Source organism: Staurois parvus, unplaced genomic scaffold (genome assembly GCF_062004578.1).
Source record: "Staurois parvus isolate SC_StPar_1 unplaced genomic scaffold, SC_StPar_1.0 ptg000020l, whole genome shotgun sequence".
NCBI classification, from domain to species: Eukaryota; Metazoa; Chordata; class Amphibia; order Anura; family Ranidae; genus Staurois; species Staurois parvus.
Window position 1 is genome coordinate 3,819,793 of NW_028317816.1, and position 12,532 is coordinate 3,832,324.

The window sequence follows — 12,532 nt, forward strand, 5'->3', positions numbered from 1 at the left end:
TATTTAAATATGGATTTAATGAGACAGAGCTAGTTTGATATTTAAGAAGTATATTTTGTAACGGTGATGCTAATGCTCTGTTTACAGTTATACTTATTATAATTTATATTAATTAGAAAGTGTTTTGCATAATTTAGAGGCAGTGAATTTTGGGAGGGGGGATAGAGTGAATGACAGCTAGGAGGCAGGCACCTGTATAATCTTTGATCATTACATACCAGTGCAATAAGTTGGAGGGGAGGTAACTTATTATAGTCAAAGGTGCCTTGTTGTCATAGAGAAGAGTGAAGAATCAGCCTGGCATATCATGCATATACACAGATGATTGTAAGCATGCTTTCAAAGAAGTTTGCTCTCCCGAAAGCATTCTGAATCTTTCACATGATAGTTGAGCTTTAATAGGGTGGGGTGTAATGGAAAACTCATTGGATCTGTAATAGCTCTTCACTTGACTGCAGCCAGCAATAACAACAGGAGCAGCTGGGGAGATAAGAGAGACGGGAGTGTGTGTGTGTGTATGTGTGTGTGTGTGTAAGGGAAAGACAGTGAGGGGGGAAGGTGTTGGGGAGAGAGTACCAACACCACAGCGTCCACTTTACTTCCTTATTTCCCTCACTCTTTATTTCCCCCCCATCACCAGGATCCAATGATAGCCGGAAAAGTCAGCAAGCCTCTGCTGCTGCTTCGGAGTGAGATGAATGCAGAGTCGAGAGGTGAGGACAAGGCAGCTACTTCAGACAGTGAGCTGAACGAGCCCCTGCTTGCTCCTGTGGAATCAAATGATGGTGAGGACACTCCCAGCAAGCTCTTCGGTAAGTCTGTCTAGGTATTTAATTTCACTTCTACCATGCTGTCCAAGACAGTGTCCCTCTCTTATTAATATGTAGTGCTTTTCTGCATGTACTCAAAATTCTTGTCATATTAGGTTGTTATAGGGGCAGCCCAAGGTACCAAATGCTTTCACACTGTAGATAAATAGGAATTAGGAAAAAAATCAACCTCATTTAACTCATTCCCAGCTGGAGCGGCCTACAGCATTTAATTGCCCTGTCCCTCTGCTAATACACAGGTGAAATTTTGGTGGCTGTTAAAACAGCATTCATTTTGTTTTTACATTTTGTTCTTTGATGAAATTATTTTCTTCTTTGGAGCTTTGGGTTGTTTCTGGTTTACTGTGTTGGTTTTCCAGTTGTTGTTTGCATCTGTGCATTGTGTATGGAATTAGTACACGAGAATAGCAGACAGTTGAATATGTAGAACAAGACAGCCATAGGTGCAATTGTAAGTGATAATGATAACAGAGTAGAAAGCACCCAGTCTAATGATTTTCTTGTAAATAAGCGTATAATGTTGCTACCGCAGGCAGCATGGTAGGGCAGAGTGCTCTGTATTCTACTTTTTCAGAGGCATTTGTCATTCAAATGGATAGCCTAGTGGAAGTCCACTCTTGCACCTGTGATCTCCAATTACAAAGAGGAGCAAAGGCTAGGGTGAATGATATTGCTCACACAAGATATATCAGACCTCAAGGTCTCATTTTCGGGTTGAGATGAGGTAATCAGAAAGAATTTTCTGTTCATTTATTTCGACTCTAGATTGATTTTTTTTAAGTAAAGAAACTGTTTTGGAATACATATTTTTAAGTACTGATTCTTAAGGTGAAAAACTATAATATACGTAAAAATGTTCACGATATTAATAACAGAACAAGAAGTACAATTATTTTGCCAAACTTTTCTAAATTAGAGGTTTAAAGACATTTTCCTTATAAAATATGTGTTCATGTGAAAATAATGTCTGTTGAATCAAACACCTTAATATCTAAAGATTTTTTATTCTTATACTTGCAATACCATATTAATTATATTAGGTTTTTCATCTTTTTTTAATGGTTACTTGTGCCCTTTGGATAGACAGGACTGCATGTATGTCTTGTTTGTGTTTGTGTCTGGCAAACACATGCACCTGATTTTTCTAGCATGGCTAAAATTTTGTTGCATTATTTGTTAACCACAATTTTCTGCTAGTATTTTGTATTTGTTTTACTGTGTTGTTTGAATAGTTAATTACAGAAGTTTATTTTTTCCTTTAATTATTATTTTTATAAAGTTTGCTGCTTGATGTATTTAAATTGTAACCCATGGTAACTTGTAAAATGAACGGTATCTGTAATAATTTAACACTGTGGTGGTCCATGAAGTCACTTTCACGTTTCCTTAATCTGTTTGTATTTGCAACTTAATAACATGCTTTTAGATCACATGAATTAAGATATAAAAGTTAAATACTTAGCCTCTTTTTTCTCCATACAAAGCAAACACAATTATCATTTTAACATTCCCTAATCCCTAACTGCTGCCTACTTTTCAAGTGTGGTACATCTCCTGAAACTCTTACTACTTAATTCTTTTAAAGAACACTCAAAGCAAGCTTACAGCTCCCAGTGGGAAAAGTGGATGACTGGTTTTCCTACAGAAATTAGTATTTAGTTTTGTATTTTAATAACAATTTTACGGCTACATTATATTGTAAACAAAAAGTAATTTTTCAGTATGTACATCACAAACTTCATGTTCTTTTAAAGAAGAATGCTATGGTGTAATGTATAAATACTTTTTTACATTACCTAACATAGGAATAGCCAGTTTAGGTACACCATATAACGTTTTAGATACACCCTGTAGTGTTTTTAAACAATATAATAAAGTACAGTATACTGCACTAACAGTGCAGTATTTGCATATTCAGATTTGTACATTTACTTACAGAAAAGGATTTCTGTTGTGAAATTAACTACAAGTGAGTTTTGAAAATAAGATTTTTTGCTAGATGTAGAATGTGAATAGTGAAATACAATTACTTTCATGCATATTTATTAATTAGCATATTAGTTACAAAAATAAGAGGTGGGCCATCTTAGAGCATAGATTGCTATAATGTATGAGGCTATGTGCAGCCATTTACTAAAGTCCTGTATGCAGCACTTGTCCCAAAACATAGTTTCAGAAAAGTGTTCTAACCATGTATTATAAATGCAATTGTAATTTTAAAGTTTTTATCTAGAGAGTGCTAGATTAACAGTTTACTGTATATTGATGGTGGTTTAAAAGATAGGTGTATTGTTCTAGCGTAGTATTGGGTGCACAGAATCTCCACTCTTTACTTAGTAATACTATCACTATTATGGCTGACTGTCATCCATTCAACATCTTTTTTTTATTCCTTGGCCAGTGTGAAGCAATGGAACTTTCTGTACTTACCCTAAACTGCTGTGGTGTAACTGGGAAATCCAAGGTGGTGTAGGTAGCCTGCATGTCTAGACATAGTCTTTTCAACAGCCATTGTTGTGTTCATGCTTCCAACTACCACTTATCCTAGAGAACACAACTGAGAAAGGCTGGTGAAACAAGGACATGAAATTAAGTTAAACTAAGCAATACATTGTATTGATCCTAAAACAATTAAATGAATACTTAAGTGATTTAATGCTTTTTCATTGTTTATGACATATTTTTGTGTTTTATTGAGATATATAGAGCATGTTATTTCAAATATATTTTGTTATGTTGTTGCGATAACTTAAAGATTTGCTGAAAGAAAGTGGGAGTCTTATTTACTATATATACTTATCTATATTTTGAATGAAGTATGAACAAAAAAGGAGAGCTGCCTATGCTGCCGATGTGAGCCAATCAGTTTGTTTCTTTAGTTTTCTAACCTCCACTGGAAAAATGGAAGGGAAAATCTGACTGAGCACCATGGAGTCTTTTTTCTGAAATCTTCAATAATTTGGCCTCTTGAAAATTAAACATTTTAACATTCTGCAGTTATTAAGTGGCTGGTATAGTCCATGATGTTGCTAAGTATTTGTAAAAAGTTCAAATTGTCCTATTGCAAGGTTTCATTGTTTAGCATAACTAATATTCGTCTGAAAGTAGTATTATAATATATTATATAATAATATAATAAGCGGTAAAAAGAATAATGTATCTCAGATTGTAACAATTATACATTTAGTGCATTCATTTGCTGCATTTTATATGTGGTTATATTATGTCCTTAAAGGTATAAGAGACCTTTATAGTATGTGATATGTTAATTTAAATTATGTACACAGTGAAATGCATGCAACTGTATAAAAGTACTATTCTACTATTCAACGCCATATATATATATATATATATATATATATATATATATATATATATATAAATATAAAATCTATAAAATACCATGTTACTGATAATTATTAATTCCTCGTAAATAGGTATGTTTTCTTTTATTGATACATGGAATTTGTATATTAGAAAAGTATTTATTTGGAAGAAATAGTGGGCAGAACTTTCATCTAATATACAAGCTATAGCACTTGCTATAGAGAGAATTTAGGGTCTATACACATATAGTTTATTACTGTATTTCCTCCTGCAACTCATGCATTGCATCCCACTGTGTTTCTATGGGGCTCTCAGCACTTCCACCACATTTGAAATGAGAAGTCATTGCCCCCCTGTGTAAAATGAATAGGCCATTCACATTTCCATTTAAAGGAATGCAGCATAAACATGCTTAAACCCTCCCCCCCCAAAAAAAAAAAACCTAAATGTAAAAAAAGTATAAACTGTGGATTAGAATCCTTTAACCTTTAATTCTGTGTTTCCGCAGTAGGGTGTAAGTAGGCTATACACATCATAAGGGTCAATGACCCCTTGTGTAAAGTATAAATTGTGTGAAGTATAAATGCAAGGAAAGGTCCAGGTATAAGAATCCTAAACTTTTTCTGTAAACCTCACGCTGAGATAATTTCATTTTTTCACAATCCCTGAATTTAGCTGCTTATCCTTAGCTAGGTAGCCACTTTTTCGACTGGGTTATGTGTTGCATACTACTATATCTTTTGTTGCAGCATATTGCATTCCATGTTTTCACATTTATATTCAAGCACATATATTCCGCATGCACTTCTTTTAAAATAACCCATAAAAATACCTTTAAGTTTGACTATAACCCCCAATCAGTTGTGTGTAATAGCTCTTACACCTCCTACACCAAAAACCGAGTTATTGCACATTTGTAAAACTGTTGCACATCCTATTGCTCAATGTGACGTTCCACCACAGGAAAGACATGAGAGTTGGCAGTTTGCTTCTATGATAGGAAGTTTTTGAAAATGATGTATTTTTGCATATGATGGCTCTTCAAGTGTTAATGCTCTTATGCCAACATTATTATTACACATACAGCAATGCTTGTGTTTTTTGTATATCACAATTTAACATCCATCATGTAGCAATGTCTTGTTTTGCTGATATCATGAACAAGATTATATGCTTTGATACCTCATCATCTAGAAAGACATACATCTTTTATATGCTTAAAAAAATGTGTACAAAATATTGTTTCAAGCAAGGTAATGTGCAGGTTGTGTTATGTATGATGTGTTAGCAGCAGCTATTTTGAGAAACTAATGGTACATTTCAACATAATAATACATAAACTGTACTTGAATGTAAAATCTGTGCACAGCATGGAGCATACACCTGCTGTGAAAACACATAGCTATAAAGTAAGCAATCATTTCAGGTGTACATGTATGTAGGAATGCTCATGGACAATGCAAGTTTTGTGATGAAAGCTATGCTGTGGACATATGTGCGTTTACTATATTATTTTGAAGACACATATATAGAAATGCTATCAATATTTGCCACAATTTGTCACATTGCAGTTTACACTTATTTTGGCTTATTACCAATGTTTTCGTATGTACATTTTAGCGGCAATAATTAAAGAGCATATTAACCACATATAGCACAGCCCCAATACCAGATATTAAATTTTTCAAACAATTATATTTATCTTCAAATTCTGCAATTATCACGCTGAACTTAGTGAAGATAGGTCATGAGATAAGTCATGAGCAGGACATATCCTTTAAGTGCTCAGCACTAAAGTACAAATATAGGCAGAAAGAAGGGACATTTCATAGTGCTTTTAGATCTGGATTGGTGGTACTTTTGAGAAAGAACCCTGATTTAGTGGATGTTCCTGGAAGTATTAAGATAGATCTGTCTAATTTTTAAGAGTAGTCTTAGAATAGTTTTTTTCCCTATTTTGATACAACAACCGGGTGTTTTGATATTACTTGACATGGCGTAACTTTTTCTAAAATAATAAAATGACTTCTACAAACATAGGAGCACATAGGTTCAGTCTTTTACTACAAACTTGTTTTCATGAAACACTTCAGAGATTGGTTGGCCAAAGTTCTTTTGTATGAGGTGAAACAGCACCTCTGCAACAAATTCCAACTTCAAAACAGGCTGTGGGGTTGAGGGAATTCCTCTGTCTATGGTCATCCCCACAGTCTAAGTCACCAACTTTTCCTAAATGATGTAAATGTGCATTGTTACTCTGTTATAGAATGGACAAATTCAAATGCAAACAAAGTTTATATGACCAGATATCTTTGTGACCAGGTTGGCAGTTTAATTAAAGCAGACCTTAAAGCCCTACTTTCCATGTAAAAATAAAAATCAATATTTACATATAAAAACAAAAAATAGGAGAAAAACAAATATATACATATTTTTCACCCAAACTTTAGCCTACATGCCTAGGTGAAGGTAATGTCACATGCCTTCTGGCAAGACCATGGAATATCTGAGGATCCCAGACAGGGGCGGACTGACAACTCATGGGGCCCCCGGGCAATAGAGGATTATGGGGCGCCTATGTCCTTGCCCACACTCAAAAAAAGCCTATAAAAAGGTACCTGGGGCATTTCATGGGGCCCCCTACTGACCCCGGGCCCTCGGGCAGTGCCCAAGTGCTCAAATGGTCAGTCCGCCCCTGATCCCAGATTTCACAAGAAGACACTCCAGCTCTGTGCAAGGAGCATTATTTTCAGGGATCTTCAGATTCAATCTTAAGAGTACCAGAACTTCAGTGGCTAGGAGACACTCTGCCTTTTGTCAGTATAAATCCAGGGGAAAGGAGCTTAGTACCAGGAGAAGGTGCGGTTTAATTTAAAATTGAGATTTTTAGAACCCATGTACAGCCTGGAAATAGAATCCATGGGACACCAAATGAACATCAGGGATTAATTTTATGTCTATAACAAATACTTGCAAACACCAAAAAGGAACCACTAAACCAACAAATTGTAAAACTGAGGAAACGTGAGATAAAGGTATACAAAGAAAAATATATACACAGTATGTATATTTATAGCCAAAAGACATGCAGATGCTTACTGGATTATATGGCTTCTCTCTTTTGTAAATGTTTATCTTTTAAATTTGAACTGTAGCTATCAAAGTACATGCAGCAGTAAGCAGCTGCAACAGCGATTTATACTGAAAATAGTCAATAAATTACCTTTGGTGAATGCATTCAGATGTAAAAATGCTTTGCAGCATGTTGCCAGATGCTGACAGCTAGTAATGCTGCTGTTCTTATGGAGGGATTCAGAGTATCCTGTATATCACACTTTATTAACATGATCATCTTCTTAGTGTGAGGCAGAGCAAGGGTTCTTGTGGCTGTGCTGATCCTAGTCATAGGGAGCTCTTGCACACCTGCTGGCCTGCAGGCACCCTACATAGGAATATTGGGGACATCATGTCTTATATTGCTGGGGTGGGTTATGGTAAGACATTTTGTTTGTATATATATGCTGGTAGGTTAATTGGATCCTGTCTAAATTGGCCCTAGTATGTGTGTGTATGAATGTAAGTTAGGAACCTTAGTTTGTACGCCCCTTAAGGGTTAGGGACTGATGTGAATGTACAATATATATGTGTAAAGCGCTGCGTAAATTGACAACGCTATATAAGTACCTGAAATGAATAAATATACTGGAGCATTTAAAGAATACCTTAGGAATTGGCTCATTATCAACAGTTCAGTCTTAAATACAGTGGGGATCGAAAGTTTGGGCACCCCAGCTAAAAATTTGTATTAATGTGCATAAAGAAGCCAAGGAAAGATGGAAAAATCTCCAAAAGGCATCAAATTACAGATTAGACATTTTTATAATATGTCAACAAAAGTTAGATTTTATTTCCATCATTTACACTTTCAAAATAACAGAAAACAAAAAAATGGCGTCTGCAAAAGTTTGGGCACCCTGCAGAGTTAATATCTTGTACTGCCCCCTTTGGCAAGTATCACAGCTTGTAAACGCTTTTTGTAGCCAGCCAAGAGTCTTTCATTTCTTGTTTGAGGTATCTTTGCCCATTCTTCCTTACAAAAGTCTTCCAGTTCTTTGAGATTTCTGGGCTGTCTGTCACGCACTGCTCTTTTAAGGTCTATCCATAGATTTTCAATTATGTTGAGGTCAGGAGATTGGGAAGGCCATGGCAAAACCTTCAGTTTACACCTCTTGATGTAATCCCCCGTGGATTTTGAGGTGTGTTTAGGATCATTATCCATTAGTAGAAGCCATCCTCTCTTTAACTTCAGCTTTTTCACAGATGGCATCAAGTTGCCATCCAAAATTTGCTGAAATTTTATTGAATCCATTTTTCCTTCTACTCGTGAGATGTTCCCTGTGCCACTGGCTGCAACACAACCCCAAAGCATGATTGATCCAACCCCATGCTTAACAGTTGGACAGAGGTTCTTTTCATTAAATTCTGTGCCCCTTCTTCTCCAAACGTACCTTTGCTCATTCCGGCCAAAAAGTTCAATTTTAATCTCATCGGTCCACAGAACTTGTTTCCAAAATGCATCAGGCTTGTCTATATGTTCATTTGCAAAGTTCAAACGATGATTTTTGTGGTGAGGACGTAGAAGAGGTTTTCTTCTGATGACTCTTCCATGAAGACCATATTTGTACAAGTATCTCTTTATAGTGGAATAGTGTACCACAACTCCAGTGTCTGCCAGATCTTTCTGGAGGGATCATTCAGTCAAACGTGGGTTTTGAATTGTTTTTCTCAAAATCCTGCGAGCTGTTCTGTCTGATATTTTTCTTGGTCTTCCAGATGTTGCTTTAACTTCCACTGTTCCTGATGACTGCCATTTCTTAATTACATTCCGAACAGAGGATATTGATATCTGAAAACGCTTTGCTATCTTCTTATAGCCTTCTCCAGCTTTGTGAGCGTCAACTATTTTCAGTTTTCTAGACAACTGCTTAGAAGAACCCATGTGTTACGAATCCGCCTGATGGTGCCTCTGGCAGCCCACTAGGCAGGACTACCCAGAGCGTGGAGTCTAAGTCCCGGTCTGCGTGTTCACCAGGGCCCCTGATGGTGGGGATGGACTTGAAGCAGACCAGGACCAGGTCACGACCTCCGAGCAATCCCACCCGTGGCAGAGGGAACCTCCGGGGATGGATACAGGAGGAGAGCCAGATGTGAGGAGGCCGGCAAGCCCAGGCAGGATGGATGGATGGACGGATCATGGTCAAACTAGCCAGTTGTCACCGAGGGGGCAGCGAGGTACAGAAACGGCAGGCAAAGGATAGTCAGGTCACACGCAGGGTCAGTAAGGGAAGGTCAGTCCGCATAGAGGTCAAAACTAGCCGGGGGTCAATATCAGGAGAAGGCAGCGTAGTCAGGGCAATCCGGGTCAATAACAGAAGAAGGCAACGTAGTCAGGGCAATCCGGGTCAATAACAGGAGAAGGAAGCGTAGTCAGGGCAATCCGGGTCAATATGGTAAAGGTACAGGCACAGGCACAGGAACACAGGTACAGGAAGAGACCTTGTGGCAATTCATTACAGCGCAGGGCATCTTTAAATACCGCGCCCTGCGCTGTCATTGGCCGCCCAGCAGGGACTCGCGGCGCCTACTGCGCATGCGCGAGTCTCCCTCAGCCGCGGCTGGCCAGGACCTAGTGCCCGTATCCCAGCGCGAGCCGACAAGACCGCGCATGCGTCGGGCGCGATGCTGCGGCGGACCCTGACACCATGGTGCTGATTGTTGGGGCAAGGTCAGATGAGTCTGGGCATTTAAAACCTTTGAGCTTGACATCACCTGGTCTTCCCAGACTATGATTGAGAACAATCCATGACACTGGCAGGTCTCAGCTTTGCAAAGGGGGCAGTGCATGCTATAAATTCTGCAGGGTGCCCAAACTTTTGCAGATGCCATTTTTTTGTTTTCTGTTATTTTGAAAGTGTAAATGATGGAAATAAAATCTAACTTTTGTTGACATATTATAAGAATGTCTAATCTGTAATTTGATGCCTTTTGGAGATTTTTCCATCTTTCCTTGGCTTCTTTATGCACATTAATACAAATTTTTAGCTGGGGTGCCCAAACTTTCGATCCCCACTGTACATTTGTTGCTAGCCAAAATCTTATTTTACCGGATAGGGAAGGGTTAGAACTGCTGAAAGGTCTTCCTTACTGTGTATGTACCTATTGAGGAGATTTCCAGAACTTGGGGGATGTTTGGCAGGGGTTGCCATCAGCAGAGCATCCTTTTAAAATTCCTATCTGAGCAGAGCCTAGAGGCTGACCCATCAGCAGAAATACTGGATGCCTCTCTCTCACCATTCCATCTTTCTAGAAAGACAGAGGTTTGGTATATCTATAAACTCTGCTGGGTAATTCTGTAATTTTGGAAGTAACCTTCATATTTTTACAGTTAAAAACCAACAACATAATATGTTATTTTTGAAATAATTATCAAAATTGTGATTTCAATGGCAAACATTTTAAGTTCTGTCAAAACACAATTACTGTGTCTCTGTTATGTGTAGTTAATTAGAACAGGGAAAATTGAAATTCAGTGTAGCACCCTCTTAGATAGGTGCTATGATTAGTTAGATTTAGCTGTGGCTCACTGTGTTCAGTGGACCTGTATGTGTTTTGTTAGATAAATTTAGCTGTGTTCACTGTAACTAGTGAAGCTGAATAATTCAGTCAGTTCAGTGTTCTCAGTTGATGCTTGTTTGGTAGCTCCCTCTGCCTTCCAGAGAGCTGTAGCATTCTCTGGAATATAGGTATGGAGCTATGCAGATAGTAGTATGAATATTTATGCAGCCCTGGCCAAGCCCAGAGAGCAGGGTCCTGGAGGCTGCTGGGAGCCTGCGTACATACTCTAAGCCACTGAGCTTCTGGGTCTTTCCCTGCAGAGGGTCAGTCCAGCCTGTGAGGCTGCTGCCTTCTAGTGCAACAATGCCATGTGCTTGTTGTTCTTGAGGACTCAAATGGGCGACCTGAGGGCCTAGATGTTGAAGCTACAGAGGGCTGACTGAGGGGATGTCTGCAGAAGATCTAGTCTGGTATCACTGGAGAAAGGTGTCGCATGGAATTTGGAAGGAGACAATACAGATATAGGCGGTAGTACAGACTGCTGTGAAAGATCTTAGAGACTCTGGGGCTGCTGCCACCGCTCTTGTACTAGAGCAGGGGTCTCCACCCATATGGAAGAAAAATATATTTGAAATATATTTTAAGAATATTCTTCGCAAATATATTGACATATATTTGAAATGCTACAATTTTGGCCATATTCAATATATTTCAAAATATATTTCAATAAATATATATATGTGTTTTTATTACAAAATATATGCAAAATATTTTTAAAAATACAATTCAAATATACTGTATGTCTTTAAAAATACAAATCTACATTTTTGGAATGCATTTACAAATAAATGTAAAAATATATGTTAAAATTACTTTTTTATATGTTAAAAAAACTCTGAAGAATATATATAAAAAATATATATATTTTTAAAAATATATTTAAAAAAAATATTCTTCAGATTTGTTTTATATTTGAAATGTTTAAAAATATTTTTCATATACTTTGTAATAAAAATGCATCTCAACATACAGAATATATATATATATATATATATATATATATATATATATATATATTGAAATATATTGAATACGGCCAAAATTGTAGTATTTCAAATATATGGCAATATATTTGGGAAGAATATTTTTAAAATATATTTCAAATATATTTTTCTTCCATACGGGCAAACTGTGTCCTGTGGGCTGGATGTGGCACTTTGCTTGCTTTTACCTGGCCCTTGGGGCACTCCACTGATATGAGGCACTATCCCTTCAACTGACACCAAAGACAGGGCACTATTCCTTCCACTGACACTAACAATGGGGCACTATTCCTCCCACTGACATCAATGATGGGGCACTATTCCTCTCACTAACACCAATGATGGGACACTATTCCTCCCACTGACACCAATTATCAGGCACTATTCCTCCCACTGACACCAACAATGGGACACCTATTCCTCTCAGTGACACCAGTAACGGGGCACTATTCCTCCCACTGACACCAATTATGTATGTTTTACCCCCATTTAGTACACCAAGCCCATGGCACTTGCTTTGCTTGCTTTTATTCAGCCCTTGGGACACTTCACTGATATAAGGCACTATCCCTTCCACTGACACCAAAGACAGGGCACTATTCCTCCCACTGACACCAACAACGGGGCACTATTTCTCCCACTGACATCAATTATGGGGGGTACTATTCCTTCTACTGACACCAGTTATGGGGTACTATTCCTCCCACTGACACAAAC

General features: G+C 37.6%; 1 protein-coding gene across 2 annotated transcripts in view; it reads left to right on the forward strand.

Moving 5' to 3' along the window:
• The first annotated feature begins 467 nt into the window (after positions 1 to 467).
• The window catches only part of POU6F2 (POU class 6 homeobox 2), a 584,773-nt gene continuing 572,708 nt past the window's right edge, over positions 468 to 12,532 (forward strand). For both annotated transcript variants that reach the window (XM_089687113.1, XM_089687120.1), the window contains exon 1: positions 468 to 812. In XM_089687113.1, coding sequence (XP_089543239.1) covers positions 647 to 812 — 166 coding nt within the window. In that variant the 5' untranslated portion in view covers positions 468 to 646. The remainder of the gene's footprint in view (positions 813 to 12,532) is intronic.